The sequence below is a fragment of the Pleurodeles waltl genome, chromosome 5 (genome assembly GCF_031143425.1).
Source record: "Pleurodeles waltl isolate 20211129_DDA chromosome 5, aPleWal1.hap1.20221129, whole genome shotgun sequence".
NCBI lineage: Eukaryota > Metazoa > Chordata > Amphibia > Caudata > Salamandridae > Pleurodeles > Pleurodeles waltl.
The window spans coordinates 1,199,614,890-1,199,637,389 of record NC_090444.1 but is presented as its reverse complement, the minus strand read 5'-3'; the positions used below and the strand labels follow the sequence as shown (position 1 = coordinate 1,199,637,389).

At 43.1% G+C, this 22,500-nt stretch overlaps 1 protein-coding gene across 2 annotated transcripts in view; it reads right to left on the bottom strand.

Moving 5' to 3' along the window:
* Positions 1-22,500, bottom strand: part of ARMC2 (armadillo repeat containing 2) — a 450,139-nt gene that overhangs the window by 239,495 nt on the left and 188,144 nt on the right. For both annotated transcript variants that reach the window (XM_069235455.1, XM_069235454.1), the window contains exon 9: positions 17,919-18,021. In XM_069235455.1, coding sequence (XP_069091556.1) covers positions 17,919-18,021 — 103 coding nt within the window. The remainder of the gene's footprint in view (positions 1-17,918; positions 18,022-22,500) is intronic.

Below are 22,500 nucleotides of genomic sequence, written 5' to 3'. Positions count from 1 at the left end.
ACCAAGTTGCGGCCTTGCAGATGTCGACCACAGGAACACCCCTAGCCAAGGCCGAGGAGGCCGACTTAGCTCTGGTGGAATGAGCTCTTATACCATCAGGGGGATCCTTCTTTGCCAAAGAGTAACACATTTTAATGCAAAGAACAACCCACCTGGAGAGTGTTCTCTTGTGGACTGCCTTTCCTCTCCTCTTTCCCACGTATCCAATGAAAAGCTGATCCTCCAGCCTGAAATTCTTTGTCCTGTCTATATAAAAGCTTAACGCCCTCTTTGGGTCCAAGCGGTGTAGTCTCTCTTCTTCCTTTGACGGATGAGGCGGAGGATAAAACGTGGATAGAGTAATTGTCTGGGCCAAATGAAAGGGTGAAACAACCTTCGGAAGGAAAGCAGCCTTGGTCCTCAACACCACCTTATCCCCATAAAAAGATGTATAAGGGGGTTTTACCGATAGAGCCTGCAACTCACTCACTCTCCTTGCAGATGTAATAGCAACCAGGAAAACTGTTTTAAGAACTAACAATCGTATGGGGCAAGAATGCATAGGCTCAAAAGGGGACCCCATAAGGAAAGTTAGAACCAAGGACAAATCCCATTGAGGCATAACGAAAGGATTTGGAGGAAATTTATTCATAAGGCCCTTCAAGAATCTAAGTACTATTGGAGATTTAAATAAAGAAGGCTGGTCTGGAAGACAAAGAAAGGCTGACAAGGCAGACAAGTAACCCTTAACAGTAGCCACTGCACAACCCCTCTGTGCTAAAGACAAAGCAAAAGATAAAACATCCGACAAATGAGCACGTAAGGGATCAATCTGCCTCTCTCCACACCATACCACAAATTTAGACCACCTATTAGCGTAGATAGATTTAGTGGAGTGTCGCCTGGCCGATAAGATAACATCCACTACCTCAGGCGGAAGAGAAAAGGAACTCAGGTTGCCCCGTTCAATCTCCAGGCATGAAGGTGCAGGCTCTGGAGGTTGGGGTGTAAAACCTCCCCCTGCGACTGCGAGAGGAGGTCTGCCCTGAGAGGGAGACGGAGCAGAAGGCACAGTGAAAGTTGGAGAAGGTCGGAATACCACACCCCCCTTGGCCAATCCGGAGCAATTAAGATTACTTGGGCCCGGTTTTGGCGTATTTTCCTCAATATTCGAGGAATCAAGGGTATGGGGGGAAACGCGTAAAGCAACTGGTCGCACCAGGTCATCTGAAACGCGTCCCCCAACGCTCCTTGTACCGGATACTGGAGGCTGCAGAATAACGGGCAGTGCGAGTTCTCCCAGGTGGCAAACAGATCTATCCGAGGAAACCCCCACATCTGGAAGATTAGAAGGACTTGATCTGGATGGAGACGCCACTCGTGGTCGGCCGAGAAATGGCGACTGAGACTTTCTGCACGTACGTTTGAAGACTTCGGCCAGATGATTTGCTACCAAGCAAATGTGATGGTCCTTTGCCCAGGACCATAGCCGAAGAGCTTCCCTGCAGAGAAGGTACGACCCTACCCCTCCCTGTTTGTTTATATACCACATCGCGGTAGTATTGTCCGTCAGGACCTGAACCGACTGACCGCGAAGGGATGGGAGGAAGGCCTTGAGAGCCAGACGTACAGCCCGTAACTCCAACAGATTGATATGAAACATCTGTTCCACTGGAGACCAAAGCCCTTTGATCTCCAGGTCCCCCAGAGGAGCTCCCCACCCTAGAGTGGAAGCATCCGTTATTACCGTGGTCACTGGTGGAGGTTGCGTGAACGGCCTTCCCCGAGAAAGATTGTCGCCCGCAATCCACCACTTCAAATCCGTGCCAGCATCTCTGGAGATCTTTACAGAACCTTCGAGATCCCCTTTGTGTTGAGACCACTGCCTTCGGAGGCACCACTGAAGAGCCCTCATGTGCCAGCGAGCATGTGTGACCAACAGTATGCAAGAAGCAAACAGACCGAGCAGACGCAGGACCTTGAGGACTGGAATGACCGCTCCACTTTGAAACATTGGAACCAACGCCTGAATGTCTTGAATCCGCTGAGGCCGAGGAAAGGCTTGATTCAATGTTGTATCCAGTACTGCCCCTATGAACAGGAGGCGCTGAGAGGGCTCTAGGTGAGATTTGGGCACGTTCACCGAAAAGCCCAGCTTGAACAACAACTGGGTTGTCGACTGCAGATGATGCAACACGAGCTCCGGGGACTTGGCTTTGATCAACCAGTCGTCCAGATAAGGGAATACTGCTATCCCCTTCCTTCTGAGCTCTGCCGCAACCACCGACATCACCTTAGTGAAGACTCGAGATGCTGAAGTAAGACCAAACGGGAGGACCGCAAACTGCTAGTGCTGCGACCCCACCACAAACCGGAGATACTTCCTGTGCAACTTGAGTATCGGGATATGAAAGTAAGCATCCTGCAAGTCGACAGACACCATCCAATCTCCATTGTTCAACGCCAAAAGCACCTGAGCTAGGGTCAGCATCTTGAACTTTTCCTGTTTGAGGAACCAATTCAAGATCCTCAGGTCCAGAATTGGTCTCAACCGACCATCCTTCTTGGGAATCAGGAAGTACCTCGAGTAACAACCTTGACCCCTTTCCCGCTCTGGAACCAACTCCACCGCGCCCTTTGAAAGGAGGACTTGAACCTCCTGTTCTAACAACAGGAGGTGTTCTTCTGAACAATAAGATGGGCGGGCGGGATGGGGGGCGGAAACTCCCGAAAGGGAAGGGTGTAGCCTTTTCTCACAATGCTAGTAATCCAGGAGTCTGATGTGATGACCTCCCACTTGTGGAGAAAATACAATAACCTCCCCCCTACAGGAGAGGAGTGAGTGGGAATTGGTGGAAGCCTAAGGCTGCTTCCCCTGCTGCACCCCTCCAGAGGAAGAGGAAGAGTGCTGCTGAGAGGCTCCCCTAGTACGGACCCTACCCCTCCCTCTAAAGGATCTATAGGAGAGAGCAGAGGTAGGCTGCTGGAATTTCCCTCGAAAGGAGGAGGAGGAGGAGCCACGACCAAATCCTCGAAACCTCATAAAAAATCTAGAGGAGGCAGAAGAAGTGGCTTGCAAGCCCAGCGACTTGGCCGTGGCCCTGCTCTCCTTGAACCTCTCTAAGGCCGAATCCGCCTTGGCACCAAAGAGCTTGTCCTCATCAAAAGGAATGTCCAGTCGGGTCGACTGTACATCCGAGGAAAACCCTGAGTTACGAAGCCAAGCCTGCCTCCTCGTAACTACAGCAGTGCCCATTGCTCTAGCCACAGAGCCAGTTGTATCCAACCCAGATTGGATAACCTGAGTTGCAGCTGCTTGAGCGTCCGATACCAGATTCAATAGCCCCCGAGGAACCTCCATATGCGTAGATGCAATTTCGTCCATCAGAGCATATATGTACCTTCCTAAAATACTAGTAGTATTGGTGGACTTTAATGCCATGCTACATGACGAGAACACCTTTTTGGATGCCATGTCCATCTTCTTGGAGTCTCTATCCGAGGGCACATTTGGAAAAGAACCAGGAGCAGACCTTGCCGAGCAGGAAGCCTGGACCACCAAGCTTTCAGGTGTTGGATGTCTGGTAAGAAAACCAGGGTCAGCCGGTGCAGCCCGATACCTCCTAGCCACAGATCTATTGACGGCTGAAGAAGACACCGGCTTCTTCAAGACTTCCAAAACAGGTTCCAACAGTGCCTCATTGAACGGCAAAAGTGGTTCTGCCGATGTAGAGGCCGGGTGCAACACCTCTGTCAACAAATTCTGCTTGGCTTCAGTCACCGGCAAAGGAAGATCCAAGAAGTTAGCTGCCTTCCTGATAACAGCATGAAAAGTGGCCGCCTCTTCTGTATACTCCCCAGGAGATGACAAGTCCCACTCAGGGGAAGTATCTAGGCCACTAGCAGTGTCCAGCCCATGGAGGGCCTCATGAGAGTCCTCAATCTCTCCTTCCTCCAGGTTCTGTCTCTGGTACTCCTGTTCTTCAAGGAGGCGGAGAGCAAGCCTCCTCGAGTGCAGCCTCTCCTCAATCCTCGGCGTCGACATGGATGTCGAAGAACGACGCCGATCCCCCGATCCGTCCGACGCTGGGCCTGCAGGCGCCACAGGTACCTTCGGCGCCGAACCAGGAGTCGGAGGAAGAGAAGACTGCTTCGGAGTCGTAAGAGGTCTAGACGGCGCCACTGGTTGAAACATCGAAGCAGCCGGAGCCGAGGATGTCGAAGCCTCAGGAGCCACCGGAGCCGATTCCGACGCCGAGCCCACGTTCCCCAGGGGGAAAAAGGACATAAAGGGTGCCAGTCGAAGGGGAGCCGGAGCACCCATGTTGAAAGCCAAAGGGCCCGAAGGCCCAGCCGGTCCACCACCTGGAGCCATCTGCTGGAAGATGGAGAACATTGCATTTAAAAATGCGGTATTATCAGCTCCAGGGGCCGGGAAAGCCGGGTACTGGGGTGCCTGGTTCGAAGGCAACACCAACGCCGGCCTCGACGTCTGCAACGTCGGAGAAAACATTTGAGACTGCGAAACCTCAAACACTGAAGGTGGTTGGCCCGATGACCCGGGCGAAGTCGGTGAGGCTGGAGAAGGCAACAGCGTCGATGGATAAGGAGTGACAGTGGGACTGACCTCCCAAGTCTTCCGACACCGAGTCGATGGTGACCTCGACCAAGACCTCTCTTTACTCGACCGGCGCCGTGATTCTCGACGACGCCGGGAGTCCCGATGACGCCGATGAGACTTCGGTGACGAGGATTTTCGATGGTGTCTCTTCTCCCTCTTTTTCGACTTCGCCAGAAAAAGCTTGGCCTCGCGCTCTTTCAGGGCCTTCGGATTCATATGCTGACAAGAATCACACTTGTCAACATCATGATCGGAACTAAGACACCACAAACAGTCAGAATGTGGGTCCGTCACCGACATTTTGCCCCCCACACTCACGACGGGGCTTGAATCCTGACTTTCTCTGCGACATTGTAATCTCAGAGAAAAAATAGATCCAAAAACACACTGTAACTGTCGAACAGCAACAGTAGCTCCCTTGAAGATAACCGTTTCGAATGGCACAGAAAAAAGGGAACTGACGTCGGCGAGGACCTCTTATTGCCTGTATGACGTCAGACGGCGTCGCGTGGGCAACTGTGACGTCCTCATCGACGTGCAGAAGCTAGGAAGAAGATTTCCGTCGAGTGCTGGCGCAATGGGGAGTATTCATTAGGTGAGGAATCCACAGGTAGTTGTAGCCATCAGAACTGTAGTTACAGAAAAGGAACTTTTGTGACCCAATACTGGACCTTTTATGGATTCACATGCTTTTATAAAGGGTACCAAAGCAGTAAGTTTACAAGATATGTGATTAAGAAGTGGTAATGGGGCTTATATTAGTTAACAGGCTGAGCAATACCTTTTGACATACTGAAATCTCAGATTTTTTCTGAACAGAGGCATTGATAATTTGTAAGAGTGTGCACTGAAGACTTGGTTGCTGCTTAAAATCAGCACCCCAGAAAAGAATGCAGCCATGGCCACAATGCTACTGATGGAGTGTGCTTGGTCATCGCTTCTGAAATGTCTTTCTGGCTGTAAATTTTGAATGTTGACATTCTAGGGAGCCACAGTCTGCTTTTATAAAGCAGAGATGTTATTTGCATTTATATATGATACAAAGAGCTGTTCTGATTTTCTACAAGTCTTTTTCCAAGAGCTGTTCTGATTTTCTACAAATCTTTTTCCAGCCAATAAAGAATATACAGTTTTAGGCAACATTTCAACTCCAAGTGCACAGCCCGTTCAGCCAGAGTGGTTAGTTGTGGGAAGAAAGTTTATTGATTGATTTTCTAGCTCAATGAGAACGTTGACATTACTTCGGGCATGAAACAGAGGTTTGTTGTCAGCATATCTCAATCCTGAGACCCAGGGGCTTAATGGATAGCCAGTTAACCTCCCCCACTCTCCTAGGTGATGTAAGGGCCACCAAAGTAGCTTTTTCTATGATGACTCTGCAAAAAGGCTCAAAAGAACTTTTTATGAGTGCTCTTAGGAAGATATTTAATTAGATGACAGGTGATGGTTTTGTTGCCCGTAGGTAGGTGTTGAATATGCCTTTCAAAAACACCTTAACAGCTCTAGTGGAGAAAAGGGACAGTGCTGCTGGAGTTCTGAGATACCTGGAAATTCCAGTCAGAGAAAATTGATTGGAGGAATATCTTAATCTAGACTGTGACAGATACTAGTAGGTTAAGGTAAGATTTCATGACAATACAATGGTAAAGAATTTAGGTTATAATTTGCCATCCAAATACAGAAAAACATCTTATTTCTTCAAGTATGTTTTGGTACATTTCCACAAGTAGGTTTTGGGCTTGCCATACGTAATATATTTCAACAGTGGTATGTTCAGGGAACACAATTCTTAGTCTGTAGCAGTATGGCTTTCAAGAAGAGTCATTGAGGTTTGTGGTGCAGAGCCTTACCATGATCCTTGATAACCAGGTAAGGATTCATCTTGAAATCAATTGGAACTTCCACAGACAGATCCTATGTGTGTGTATCAAAACTGCGTGGCCCAAGCCGGAGCTATCAGGGCTAGATTGCATTGTTCTCTTTTGTTTTTGAAGAGCTCTTGGGATAAGAGGTACTGGAAGAAAAAGCAATGCATGAATCCCTGATAAGGGACTCATAAGATTTTCACTCTCAGTCCCTGGATATCACCACCTGCTTGCATAAAATGGGCGCTTTAGATTGTCTAGAGCATGGGTACTCACAAACATTATTCCAGGGGCCAAAAGGTATTGTCTGTGATGTGACCGAGGGCCGCATTGATGCCAGCAGGGTGGCTGTACATAGGATGCACTGATACAATAATGTGATGTACTAAGGTGACACAGTTCTGCATGTTAATGAAATACTCTCTGGAATTTTAAATACCTTATTACATTTTTGCTGCAGGATGCCTTTAGAAACACATTTATTTTTAAAGTTAGCTGGTGCGGGATGACTTAGTTGCTTCCTTTTTTTTATCTTCAATTAACCTTTAAATAAAGGCTTGTCTTTTTAGTTAACTTCCTTCTCAGTGTTAGTGCTGAGATAAGAAAGCAGCAGCCCAGTGCGCTCCTGACCAGGGGGCCGCAAATAAAGGTCATGAGGGCTGCATGCGGCCCCCGGGCCGTACTTTGAGTGTCACTGGTCTAGAGTAAAGAACAGAGATTGCACCCCATCTGGTGAAGATTAGCAGTTGGTTAATGTCCGACTCCCACTTGTAGCAGTTCCAAGGGCTCCTGTTCAAGGTATCCACCACTGCATTTTGGAGGCCTGAGACATGCTCTGTTATCAGCTCTATGTTGTAAAGCATGGCCCTAGACTAAAGATTGTGAGCTTCCTGTGATAAAATCTATCACTCTGTTCCTCCTCGTTTCTAAACATAGAAAAACAGCAGTAATGTTGTCTGTTCTTATGACTTCTTAGTGGTTGGCAATCAGGGGCAGTAAGGCTTTCACTGCCTATCTCACTGCTCTCAACCACAAATGCTGATATGAATATGCATCTCTTCTGTTGACCAAAGGCTACTAGTAGCAATATCTTGGAGATGGGATACGCATCTATGGAGGGACGCATCTGTAGTCTGGTGAAACTGTAGATCTTCCAAGTAAAGGTTCCTGTCCTTCAAAAATGCTGGCTGGGTCAGTCCACCATGCACTCAGTTTCACTTTGGTAGTCAAAGAAGCACATTTCCACATGTCTGGTCACTTATCACCACTGCCAAAACTGAGGTTCTTGGAGGACTCAGTAGGAGCCAGCATAGAGGGATAGGAGGAATTCAAGATGACACCTTTCTTCACATGTCTTGCATTTGATAACTGAAAGCCATGTGAAGAAGCTAAGCACTTTTGCCAACAACAATAGCTTGTTGACCCCTTTCATAAGACAGATAAGCTTTGATAGTGTTCGTGTAGATGTGATATTCTAGGAATATAATTTGATGCTTTGGTGATATTATTGACTTTTTCCTCTTTGGAGTCGGACCCAGTTTGCTTAGTAGCTGTACAGTGGAATTCATAACTTAATAAATATATTCAGGTGATAGGGTTTTAATGAGCAGTCATCTAGGTAGGGAAACACCCTTACTCTTTGCTGTGCTGTCACGGCTGCTAGCATTTGTTGAAAGGTCTGGGGCAGAACTAAGATCAAACAGCAATGCCTTTTACTGAAAGACACCTATTGTTCCTATGATGAACCTTAATATGAAGGTTGACTTCCTCTAGGTTAAGGTGTGCAAGGAATTCTCCCTTGATGATCAACTGGAATACATTGAGGAAAGAGACTATTTTTATAAACATGTTCAGCACCCTCTGGTGTAGAATGATGTGCAGTTCCCTCAATTTCTTTGAAACCAAGAAGATCCTTGAATAAAATCAGTGATTGTCTTGCAACTTTGATATTGGCCCCATTCCTGTTTTCTGAAGAAGTTTTGTTATTTATGCCTGAAAGGCTTCCAGATGCAGATGGCACTTCTTTTCAAGAGGTGTTCTATTGTGTGACCATCTCGGATAATATACACCACCCAATGCTCTGATGTTAAAACATACAAGGCTGTAAAACATGCCTACATTTTCCCTCCTATTGATTTGGATGTTGAGAGGGAAGGGTGACCTGAGAAATTAGGTTCAAAGTATTTGGTCCTGTGATTAGCAGGATGGGGAACCTTTACTCGTTGCCGGACACACACACTGGATTGCCGTTGTAAACCATAATTGGTTGTAATATACTGCCAAAAGGTTTGAACAATTCAAGAAGATGAACACCCACAGTAGTAATGAAACTGCATTTTTTGTTGGAAGTCTTGTTGCAAAAAGCCAAGCCACTGGGCTGCGTCAGTGGCTGCTTTTTGCCTGCAGTGCTTCATCTACATGATTTTCAAAAAGCTGTTGGTCAGCAAAAGCAATATCTACCAATTGTGCTTCCAGGTTAAAAAGAGTGTCCCTCAACCACCCACTCCAGCTTAACACTGCCATTTTGCCATTTGCCAGAAACCATTATTTGAGGCACCCAAGGAGCTGTCAATTAAGGCAGAAGAGACAAGTTCACCTTCTCTGAGCAAGGCATATGTCTGTTCTTTGCAATCCTCTGGTACTTTGTCCAGAAAGCTAAAAGGTTGTGCTCTAACATCTGATGGTAATGTGCCAGGCGCACTAGTGTGAGGTATTTTGACTGCCACAGGCCCTTTTGCCCATTGCGTTGAGAAGACAACACTGTATCTATTTGAGTGTAGCATGGTGATGATGGATTCATGGATCTGCTTTGAGTGGCCATTGACATAACTGATTCAGTTTTGATCTGACTGAGAAGGTAGAACAAAAACTGTTAGGCTTGGCATTTTTATTCATCTGATCAAGTAAAGGATGACCCTTATGCATGTCCTTTATTTATCATTGAAGTAAAAAGGAAAGATGTTTTACACAGTTAAAGGTTCTGAAATACTCTATTGCTTACACTGTGATAGTTATAGATCATCTGGGTAATCTCTAGGTTGAGATTCGGGACTTGGATAATCATCCATTACGTACTCATCAAATTCCAAGCAGTTTAGCCCAGAAAGACATTGCCTCGATCCTCATCAACATCAATTTAACCATGATCTGAAATATCTGGATCAGTGTGAATTTCTTGATGTTTTGAAGCGAGATGTGGCTTGTCTGCTGGAAGTTGAGTAGGAGGTAGATCAGAAGGCAGGTTTGGCAGTAGTATACTAGGAGGAGGTGGAGATGTCAGCTCTTGCTGACTTGGAGAACTAGGCTGTGGAAGAACTAGATATTGAGCTAGTATGTGCTGCAGGTTAGCTGGGTGGATGTAGAAGCCAGGAGGAGGCGAACATTATGTGCATAAAAGCATAAAGGAAGTTTCCTGGTCCTTGAAGCATACAAGGTTGTGGGAAAGTGGGCACACTTTCTTATGGGCATTCATATATCTGTCCCAACTCAGTCACTGGGCTGAGATGAATATCCAAGTTGTGAGGGCCAGTAGCTTGATCTTCATGTTCTTTTTGGTATGTAATATTCCAGATTCTACAATCAAGACCTCATGGTCGGTGTTATGTTAAAAACTGTCATTGCCTTCAAGAGACAGATGGTGTTCCCTGCAAAATTTGAGGTGTTAGCATGAATGTTACCATGACTGGCAATATATTCCATGATTAGCGGTATATTCCTCATAAAAAAAAGAACCTGAAGTCAGAGGTCTGTGTGAAACTAGCTGAGTAATACCTATTGACATAGGAGCTGTTGTGGAGATCATTGATGAGGTCGTTGATGGAGGGACAATGGCATATATATGGATATGGTGTGAAGGTCATCAATGATTAGGTTGTCTATGGGGTGGAAGTAGTTGTCAGCATTAACGAAGTAGTGATCAGCAACAAGTATTTTTGTCAGTGTCACTGTCAAAGAAACTCAGATAGTAGAGGATGAAGCAAGCTTGCTCAGTTCTATCTTTGATGAGCATTATCTTCCTTGTACTTTTTTTTTTTTTTACAACAATGTCCCGCTTATTTTCACTGAAGAGGATTTGGGCAACTGTGTTGTCGACTCTTAGAGAGAAATCTTGGACATGGAAGGGTGAGGAGAAACCAGTACACTGTCTAATGTCTTTGAACCTTTGACCTCTCCTGGAAAGCTTACTATCCCCATCAGATGTCTGCACCTTCAGAACAAGCTCACAGGGCTTTGTGGCAGGGGTCATGAGAGTCTCCATTTCTGAAACTCTGACCAGCTCTTGTGGCTGATAGTCTAAAAGATGTCTCATCTCTTTTCCTCATGGCCAGAGTGATTAAGATATAGAATCAATTCTGTGGAAATCTTCATGGTAATTCTTCGTGGTCCCACTGTATTAGTATGGCTTAAATAAGGCTCAGGTATTAGAAAGGGTGTACAAAGGGCTCAGCAAGGCAAATATACACAAAGGGGCAGGAAATACTGCTTACCTTTCTGCAGACAGTGGTGAGAGGGACCCCAAAGAATAGAGCTGAACACATACAAAAAATTAAAAGAGAGGAGCAGAGTTCCTCTTAAGCCCTGTTGTCTGTTTAACTGCAACAGAAAATCTAAGCAGCTGTGGGGAGTTAGAGCTATATGAACTTTCACCTGATTAGCCAAAGTTCAGGTCACATATAGAGGTGAACTGGCTACAAATTGTCTATGCCCGTTTTCAGTGTTTTTTGAGCATATACATATGTCAACACTGACAGGATTTCAAACCTGATTGTGGTATTGTGTTAAGAATACGTAAGGAAAAAATAACTTTCATGTATTTAAAATGTATCATATTACTTGTGTAAATGTATTTCATTGTTTTACTCTTTGTTTATTTGTAACATGTTACTTGGTTTCTTCCGGCCGCCCCTGCTCCATCAATGGGACTGTTTGGAATGTTGGTGTGGACAGTTGGTGAAGGAGCAGAGCAGGAGTGGCTGGAGTTTCCTTTTCTTGGTTTAGAATAATTCTTCAATAAATACAGATGACTATTTCCTGGTTTCCTGCATCCAAATTACTTCAATTTTGGCGACGAGGGTGAAGACTTTCAGTCTGAAGGACCACGCGTCAGAGTTTATTCCACAGCAGCTGCCGTTGTAAGAAGAGAGCTATTACAGACCGGCTTTGGCTGCCTGCCAACGTTCCACGTGTCAGATTTTATTTCACCGGTACATGGAAACTCCAGCACTGTACATTATTGATTTTATTCAGGCTTTGGGTCAATTACTTGCGCAAGGAAGGACTGCTTTGGCTGTCTGCCAACGTTTCCTCTCAGATCGACACTAACGTTGCTAGGCAACACTTCGTGTCTCTACTGGCTGCTTGCCAAAGCTTCTCCGGCACAGAAAAGGATTGCCGTGTGTGTCAATTACTTGAGCAAGGAAGTGTGAGATCATTTGTTTATGAAGAGAGCTATTACAGGACTGCTTTGGCTGCCTGCCAACATTTCTTCTCAGATCAACACTAACGTTGCTAGGCAACACTTCGTGTCTCTACTGGCTGCTTGCCAAAGCTTCTCGGCACAGAAAAGGATTGCCGTGTGTATTTTGTTTGGCTGCTGGCCAAGGTTTAGCTTAGAGCATATTTTTTAAGGATTGATTTTTGTTAACAATCTGCAGTTTCTTTTGTTTAATTGTTTATTTAAGCATTGTAAATATTTTGGAGAAAGGTTTTCTTATTTTACCTGGCTCTGCTACAAAATATATATATTACTTTTTGGTTCTATATTTTTTTTTTGGGACAATTATTGTTAAAGAGGCATACATGTTTTGAGGGAATTGGAGTTTTTTTTTTTGTTGATAAATTATATTATTGTTGGAAGAAGAAAGCATGCAGAACATTGCACCACCTCCATTTTTTTTGCCTTTGCCTGGTGAACCATCTATACCGTGGAGTAAGTGGAAGAAGGTCTTTCTAACATACATTCGTGTTTGTGGGAGCAATTTGTCTGCAGACCGGAAGACTTCTGTTCTTCAACACTGTCTTGGGGCAGAAGGACAGGAAATTTTGGAGAATTTACCTGTTATCAATTCGTCAGATGGTGGAGAAGGGGATACAAACTTGAATGAGTTTGAGTTAACATTACTCAGATTAGATAGGCACTTTTTACCAAAAGTGTCAATTATATTACAGAGATTTTACTTTGGAAAATGTAAACAGGGTGAAACTGAGACAGTAGAAGATTTCGTTACAAATCTTCGCAAATTGGCGGCCCAGTGTAAGTTTGGCGACACTGTAGAGGAACGTATTAGAGACCAATTTATGTTGGAGTGCAGAAGCGACAAGATAAGAGAGGCCTTGTGGTCCAAAGGTGATCCAAATTTGGAAGAGGTTTTAATGGTCGCAAAACAAATTGAACATTCAGAACTCTGCGTGGAAGATTTAAGAAAATCAAAGAATACGTTAAAGTCTGTTCAGATTGTTGAGACGAGGTTGCCAACTAAAAAACACTCTGGTCCGTCGAAAACTAAACTGTTATGTTATAGATGTAATTCATCATCACACTTAGCCAATAGCAAAGATTGCCCAGCATTTAAGGTGTTATGTAAAAAATGTGGTAAAAAAGGGCACTTTGCTAGATGTTGTAAGTCTGGAGACAAAGGGGTGGTGAAGTTGAATGAAGTTGGTGATGGGGGCAGTGATGATAATGATGAAGAAAGATCATTCATTTTACAAGTTGTAAATGATGTAAACTGTATTGCTAAGGTACGATGTGAATATCCTATTGATGTGGTTGATGTTAATGGGGTCAAGGTTTCCATGATGATGGATTCAGGTGCAAAATTGACTCTGATTTCACAGTCAGACTTTTTAAAACATTTTGAGAACAAGGTTACTCTTCAACCCCCAGATGTTTTGCCTTTTAGTTATGGGGGAAAACCTATTGAGTTGAGAGGATATTTTGATGCTAAGATCATGTTCAAAGGGAATACCATTGAAGGGAAGATTTATGTTCCCATAGTAGGGAATACCATTTTGGGTTGGCCCCATCAGAAATTACTTAATATTGTATTGAACCCTAATGCGGTTCCACAAGTTCAGGTTCAAAAGGTCTGCTCTGGTAGTGATGATCTTATGAATGAATTTCCTGAAGTTTTTTCCGGTAAGATTGGGTGTGTAAAAGGATACAAGCACCGCATTGTGTTGAAAAAAGAAGCTATTCCTGTAGCATGTAAGGTTAGGAACATACCTTTTAGTTTAAGAGACAAGGTTAAGGTGGAACTTCAGAGATTAGAATTGGAAAATATTATTGAGAAGGTGGAAGCTGCAGAATGGGTGGCCCCAATTGTAGTTGCTTCTAAAGCCAACGGAGATATTAGGCTTTGCATAGACTTGCGAAATTTGAATAAAGAAATAGTTGAGGACAGATTTCCCTTACCTAACATTACAGAAATGATAAGTTCTTTGGGCAATGCTCGTTTCTTCACTACTTTGGATCTCAGCTCAGCTTATCATCAGGTTTCACTGTGCGAAGAATCTAAATTGTTGACTTCATTTATCACTCCTTTTGGTGTTTTTAAATTCAACAGGATGCCGTTTGGCTTATGTTCGGCGGCATCCGTTTTTCAAAGGCTGATGAATGGGTTATTAGGTGATTTGCCTTTTGTGAAATTTTTTCAGGACGATGTTCTTGTTTTTTCAGATACTTTTGAACAGCATAGAACATCTGTCAGGTGTGTGCTTAACATTTTCCGAGACAAGGGGATAACCTTAAAAAAAGAGAAGTGTAAGTTTTTTAGAACAGAAATCTCCTATCTTGGTCACATAATTTCTGCGGAAGGAGTAAAGCCTAAAGAGGAGTTAGTTCATACCATTATAAAGCTAGCAGCACCTGAAAGTAAATCTGATGTACAGTCTTTTTTGGGTATGGTGGAATTTTATGCTAAGTTCATTCCTGATTTGGCTAAAAGAACCTGTGCTATTAGGAGTTTACTTAAGAACCGATCTGAATTTAACTGGGACTCTGAGTGTCAGAGAGAATTTGAAGATTTAAAGATGGGTTTGTCTTCAGCTCAATTTCTTAATAGTTTTCAACCAGGTCTACCTTGCTCAATTACCACAGATGCATCTGAGAAAGGATTAGGATGTGTTTTAAGACAGTTTAATGAGGATAAAATTAATACAATTGCATTTGCGTCTCGTAGTTTACGTGGTGCGGAGTGTAAATATTCGACTATCGAAAAAGAGGCATTAGCAATTTTCTGGGCTGTAAGAAAATTTAAACAATTTCTGTGGGGAGTCAAGTTTGAAGTATGCACTGATCACAAACCTCTACGTGAGATCTTTGAGAAAAAGGGGTTGGATAATGTTTCGGGTCGCATTTGTAAGTGGATTGTTGGATTACAGGATTACCATTTTGATGTGAGGTATGTTCCGGGGTGTGAAAACAAAGCAGCGGACTGTTTATCTAGAATGAAGAATGTTGATTGGGATGGTTATGACTCTGATGATTCCTGGTGGGTTGACGAGGATGTTAAGGTGTGTGCTGTCACTGATGGGTGTGTTACAGAGGATGAATGGTTACAAGGAATGAAGGATGATGTAAATCTTTCCCGTGTCAGAGATTTACTTTTGGATGGACGGGTCTTAAATAAAAATGAGAATATGAGTGAGAATTATAGTAAAATTTGGCATGAATTGTCCATTCAGAATGGGATAGTATTGAGAGGAGAAAGGTTAATTCCCCCGTGTAACTTGCGTGAGCGCATCATGGATTTTGCCCATAGTGGTCATCATGGGATTTGTAAAACTAAAGAAAGACTGAGAGGAGTATACTGGTGGCCGGGTATGGACTTAAATATTGAAAGAAAAGTACGTGATTGTGTGGAGTGTAATGTTGCAGATAAGTCGTTGAAAGTTAGAACTCAACCTATGATACTCAAGAAAGCTCCTAATGAAGTGTGGGACTCAGTATCTATTGATATCCTAGGACCATTGAACTATAAATCACATTCAAAATTTGTTGTAGTTCTTATGGATGAGCTTTCTAGGTGGCCAGAGATCATGATCTCTTCAGAAGTGTCCTCTTTGACTGTGGTAGAATTTCTCACAGATGTTTTTAGTAAAGAAGGTAATCCCAGGTCCATTATGACTGATAATGGGGTTCAATTCACATCTAGACTTATGCGTGAGTTTTTAAGTAAAAGAGGGATTTTGCATAGAAAGAGTGCCTTGTACCATCCTGAGACAAATGGGATGGTGGAACGTTTTAACAGGACATTAAAGGAGACTATTCAATTGGCAAATCAGTTAGGGTGTGATTGGGAATTCATGATTAAGAAGAAGGTGGAGGAATATAGGTTCACGCCACACACTAGCACGGGCCAATCCCCTTTTGTCATGTTCAAGAAACGTATACCACATACTATGGTGTATCCTCCATGGGTTAAAGTTTATACTAAGGAACAACTCAATTATGAAATTAGGAGAGATTCAGCAAGGAGCAAACATTTGTCGTGTCAGGAGAAAAGAAAACAAGTGTATGATTTGAGGAAATCTGTAAAAGAGTTACATATTGAGGTGGGTGATTTTGTAAAGGTCAAGTTACCGGGGAAAATTACAGGAGGGCAATCTCACTTTAGTAGAGTTTTTAAAGTTATTGAAGTTTACAGTGGTGCTGTTAAATTAGAGGATGGTCGTGTGTGGAATCTCAATAGAATTGTCAAAGTCAAGTAATGTAGATGCATATATTTTTATTTTTCTGGAAGAGGAAGGTGGTGTGGTATTGTGTTAAGAATACGTAAGGAAAAAATAACTTTCATGTATTTAAAATGTATCATATTACTTGTGTAAATGTATTTCATTGTTTTACTCTTTGTTTATTTGTAACATGTTACTTGGTTTCTTCCGGCCGCCCCTGCTCCATCAATGGGACTGTTTGGAATGTTGGTGTGGACAGTTGGTGAAGGAGCAGAGCAGGAGTGGCTGGAGTTTCCTTTTCTTGGTTTAGAATAATTCTTCAATAAATACAGATGACTATTTCCTGGTTTCCTGCATCCAAATTACTTCACTGATGACTGGGAATGTTCAAGCAACTGAATCTATGAAATATCCAATACTGGAGAAATGTTTCAAACTTAAACAACTGATAGCCATTACAACTTAATCTAGTGCTGATTTTGGTGTTGGTAAAGCCCTTGAAACTGGTAAGAGAGCTGCTGTCCCTGTTCCGTAATCGGTGGATGGAAGAGAAAGCAGGGTGAAATGTTATGCAAGTTTACATGAAGTCAGCCTTTTGACTGTTACTGCAAATTCTCTTGCGGGACCACTAGAAAGCACCTTTCTGTCATGATGACTGTGCCATGGAAGAAATTATATTAAAGACTGAGGACTTAATTGTGGTTCAGGTGAAAGCCACTAGCTTATAGATGAAATTTCAGAAAAATACACTGACATGAAGGACAACTTTGCAAACAAATTCAACTGGTAATATGAGAAGCGATTTATCAATTAACATAACTAAAACCTCAGACTAACAGAAGGCTCATGGCATTGAGGCATCCCAGGCAGATATCTGTATTTGATCCCATGTTCAAAAGTTAAAGTCCTGATGACTTGGCTCTGACTTTCATCTTTCTAAGGTTGATAAAAAAAGTATAATTCTATTGGGTAACAAGCATTTGTTATATGTCAATAGTGGCATGAAACCACTTAGAGTGAACATGCAGAGTACAAATGTGTCTGTTAGGTTAAGGTATTTTACTTCTTAGGCTGACTGGGTCAGAAGTTAATATATATTGTGCATCACATTACTTGGTCTCTCCTGGTCAACTTTAAAAAATAGCACTATCACTTTGTCTTTGTTTGAGTTAAATTGTTGATGAGATTCTAAGTCAACAGCAATGAAATTGCTGTTGAGTTATCTTTAAGGCTGTGCTTAATATGTGCTTGTTGTTTCCAGTGCAGAGCACCAGCACTTATTTTTGAGGTCCGGCACCTATTTTTCTGCCTCAAGCATTTATTGCGAGCAAAAGACACATATGGGAAAAATGGAGGACGAGAAAAATGAAAAAGCGTCACAATGGGAGAAAGCAGAAAGCTGCAAGAGTGAGTTGAAGGGGCAGGGAGTGGCTTTAAACGGATTGAAGACGCCAGAAATGGCTTCAGAATTACACTTTGTCAGTATTCCGTGTTTGCACATTTAATTGCAGCAGCCGCATGTTTAAGAGGAGGGATTTGGGCACCGGCACGTTTTTATTTACAAATTAAGCACTGATTTAAGGTCACTAATTCAAAATGTCATGACGATAGGCTATAATGCCAGATTAACTTGTGTAGTCTATAATTTTCGTTTGTTGTTTCCTTTTCACCAAAGACGTTTAATTAGTTTATATTACCATGAAAATTGCTTTTTGAATACATAAATAACTGACATCATGAGTATAATTTTACAGCTTCTATACATAGACCATACGTACCCAATATGTTGTCATTTTGAAACAGGGAGTCATTGTTTTCACTTCGGCTTATTTTAAAAACAAGTTTACAAATATTAAGAAGATTCTTTCCACTCACTTTAAGCTGAAAAAGACAAATGTGGACATAACCATAATGAAAACCAGTACAGATAATCGACATTCTTATAGAAAATATTTAGAAATATTGACAACTGTTTCTACAAAAGGATACTTAACTTTAACATCGTCACAATGTGCATGTTAGGTAACTCAACACGAAACATTCCATCCTGGTTCCTGTACTGAATAATACATATCAGCACTTTAATTTAAAGAAGAAAAGCAATGATAAAGCTCCCACAAATTCCTAAACTTTAAACGGCACATGACGTAAAGTGAGCACAATGAATGCCGAGTTAAGACACAGGGCCAGATTATGAACCTGGCGGTTTTAGGACCGCCAGGTTCATGAATGACAGTCAGACCGCCGCCAATGCGGTGGTCCGAGCACCATATTACAACCATGGCGGTTGTGCCGCGGTCGAACCGCCAGCACCGCCAGGATTAGTCGTCCCAGCGGTCTAAGCGATCCTAATCTGCAAGGGAAGTGCTGCAAACAGTTTGTGCTCCGCCAGCGATTTCATGGCGGTGTTAGGCTGGCGGTAACACTGCCATGAAAAGGCTGGCAGAAAATGGGTGCAGGAGGCGCCTCCCCCCCGGCTAGCACCACTGCAATGTTCGATCATTGAGAGGGTGCTGGTGTACCCTGCTGCCTTCTACAGTATTGCCACCGACTCAATTATGAGCCTGTGGCAATGCTGTAGGCCGTTTACCGCTAAGCCAACAGGTGGAAACTGAGGTTTCCACCCACTGGCCTAGTGGGAAACTCGTAATGGGCCTGGCAGAGAGGTAGCCACAAGGGCAACCTCCCTGTCAGAAGTTCGGCAGACGGGCAAAACCATCCGCCAAATTCATAATGAGGCCCACAGTGTCTGCCACAGTCTTTGACTGACTAGTGTCTTGAGTAGATGTAGAGCTGGGGCAGCGCTATATTACCATCTTAGAAAGTGGGAAATGGTTGCTTGTCACTGGAACATCCAAGGTGTGTGCTTATTTTGGCTAGAAATTAATCAGCATTTGTTAACACATATATGATAAAAAACTGAATATAAAAAAATATTACACACAAAACAAATTAACACAATTAAACATACCAGGCCACATCCCAACAACAATCAAAACAGAACGTAACACAACGACCACAGCATAACACAAGATCATATTGCAGTAATACAGCACAAACACAGAGGAGTATAAAAAACAGAACACATCACAAATAAGTGCCAAACAACAAATGTGCACAACCTTTCTCGTCATACATCACCACCCACAGACTCCTGTTTTCATAATACCCAAGTAAACGCTGTCTAGAGCATGGAATGCCTTAGCTTAAACCAAGGACTTGACTGAGCAGGAGTCAAAAATATTTTCTTATCGGCCCAGCATGCCAAGTTACAAAATGTTTAATTGAAGCATGTGCTATAAAGGTTTGGGAAAGTGGCAGCTCCGAAAAAACAATACATGGCATTCAGAGACTTTGGTCAGGTCTCGGGAATGAGCTTCCAGGAATTGGCATCTTCCATCACATCTGGCTCCCCTAGTGAAGTTATCCAGAGGAGAATGTGGCAACCTGTGGCTGGTACACTGCCTGAAATCTTGATCTCTCTCTATAAAGATACCTTGCTATCAAGGTCAGTTCCCGCAGACTAGAAGAAAGCCTCAGTAGAGCCAGTTCGGAAAAAAAAGCCTTATGCAGATACCAACATTTTTAGTGACTTTCGACTTATTTCACTACTCCTGTTTCCTGTTAAAATCCTAGAGAAGCATGCAAATTCTATTCTCTTGGGTTACCTCAACAGTAATGATTTGTTAGATCCTGCCCAGCCTGGACTCCGCCCATTGCATGGAACCAAAGCTGCATTGGTATTGGTCTTGGATGGCTTGAGGGTTTATAAGGGAAACTTTGTGGCCCTTGTAATATTAGATCTATCGGCTGCATTCACCACGGTCTCCCATGAGATTTTGATATCCAGGTTGGCCGATATCGAATAAAAGTGAACAGCCTTAAGGTAGTGTGCATCCTATCAACAATAGAGATCTAGCGATTCACCTTCCGCCATTTCAGTCTGAGTTTCGTGGTGCCAAAGAGAGAGTGCCTCAGAGTCCCACTGTATTTAATATCTACTTTAGCTGCTAGCTTATCTATTTTGTAATTGAGAGGTGGTCTACATGAATCATGCACACAACACCCAACGTGTAATATCAATGAATTGGAGGGTGTCTACTCCGCATTACAGCTTCCATCAGTGTAACCACAAAATCACTAACTTGCTAACCATGAATTCCCACAGCTTTATAAGGATAAAACTGAGGTCCTGTGTTGCCCCGCTAACTCCCACCTGACTTCTGGCGTTCTCAATCTGACTTTCTCACAATGGGATCACCTGTAGTTAGGAACCTGGGGTTCTTCTTTGATAATGATTTATCCTTGGCCTATTAGGTGAATGGGCTGGCATCCTCTTTCCTTTCACTACTTAAAGTGCACCAGAAGTTATTACCACTCCTTCCTGCTGAACACAGATCACTGACGTTCAAGTCTCTATTCATAGTCAGTAAGATATAGGGAATTCCTTGTTCCAGACTATTTGATCAATCGCCTCTCTAGTATATATATGCTGTATGCCTGGCCCTCTCACTCCCACTCGATTCATCGCCAACCTCTGAGATAAAAAAAACTCTCACTGGCTTCCTGTGCCTGAAAGGGTTTTCTTTAAACATTTCTGTAATGTTCACAGAGCTTCCTATAAAGTTGGCCCAGTGTACCTGCGGGACAAGTTCATTAGGTATCGGTCCACTGCTATTAAGCGAGGCTAATCTTTTGCTGCAGATGAAATTTAGACGCTCTCAGGCCAACGGTAAGGCATTCTCCGCACAGGCGTCTCACGTATAGAATGCCTTGCCAAATTCTCTTGGGAGGACCGTAGATCTCAGTCAATTCCTGATGCGACTCAAAACCTGTCTGTTTACTGTGTAAACTGGTGTCTATGGGAGAAATGGGTCTGTTAAGCTCTGCACCAGGATGCCTTCACAAGCGATCATGCGGTTAAGAAAAGTTTTCCTTGATTGATTTATAGACAAATTTCTTAATATTCTTGAGACATACACTTTTGTGTGTATCAATGGACTATCTTTGCACACAACTGTATGAACCCAAGTTTCATCATGGTTCACATTTTCATCTCACCAACCAAATTAGGGCCTGATTTACAATTAGGGAGACCGGTACTCCGTCACAAACATGATGGTTTTCCCAGCCATGCGATTACATGTGCCAAAACATATAATGCACATGCAATAAAGCGGATGCAAAATCTAACTTTCATGACATAGGTGCCCATCTCCTAAACTCTAAATCTGGCCCTTAAACTTCCACCTTTTCACCATGATAGGACTTCTGATTGTCCCTTTTTTAGGAGCTAATGCGTCAAAATTATTTTAGTCCAGATATCCATAAGGAGCACAGTCCATTGTTGACGGGCTGAGCTTTTATTACCTCATTTGATCTACCCAAGAACTAGTGACAAAGCTGTTGATTATGTGGCATTTTAGCAATTTTTGATGGTCAGAAAAAGCAACGTGATGCATGTTCAGATAATGACTCATCAGACATATTCATATAAATTGCTTCTTCTAGAGTGTGGTGAGTGACATTTTCATCAGTTTTGGAGTAAACAGCCCAGGGAGGGAATAAGTTTAAGAGTTCTAAATAAAATACAATTTTAACAGTCTTCAATGCCATGCACGTGACAGCATCTTTTATATAATTATCAGAACACGGTGGGTGCAAGTTGTGAGTTAATGCAAGATTCAATGCAAAAAAGAGGACATGTCAGCTGGTGAATTACACTTAACAAATGTAGTATTACAGAGGTAGATTGAAAGGCAGGAACAGCTAGAGCTGAAGTAGAGCCATAGTGGCATGGCAGGTTGAGTTGAGCAAGTGGCCCTTTTGTGAAATATATTGATTTTCCTATAGTCAGCACCAGTTCTGCAATTTTATATTTACATTTTAAAAAGTCAATGAATGTGAAAGTGTCTAATGCATATTTCTGATAAGGCTCTGAAATAGCCAAGAGAGCAGCACAAAACACGAGAGAAATATAATAAAATTAAACTTAAGGTAGTGTTGCACAGATGGAATGAGAGGCAGGTAGAGCTAAAGCTACAGCAGAGCCAATGTCAGTGGCATGCCAAACAGACTTGGACAAGTGGCTGATTGCAGAAGCGTCATCGGTCCAAAGAGCAAGGAACCGAGAGCCAGTGACCGTTTCTGCAGTTTCAGCTGAATATGTGATTAGAGATCCAGAAGGTGCGAGAAGTCAGAGAAAAGAAGGTGAAATCCCCAAACCACAACCTGATTGGTCAAAAGTGGGAGGGACCTCTGTGTTGCTCAGCCCTGCTGTAACAGGCCAGATGGGGATAAAGTAGGAGCTCTGAGGAACTGATGGTCCAAGGTGAGAGATGCTCCTAGACTCTGAGGACG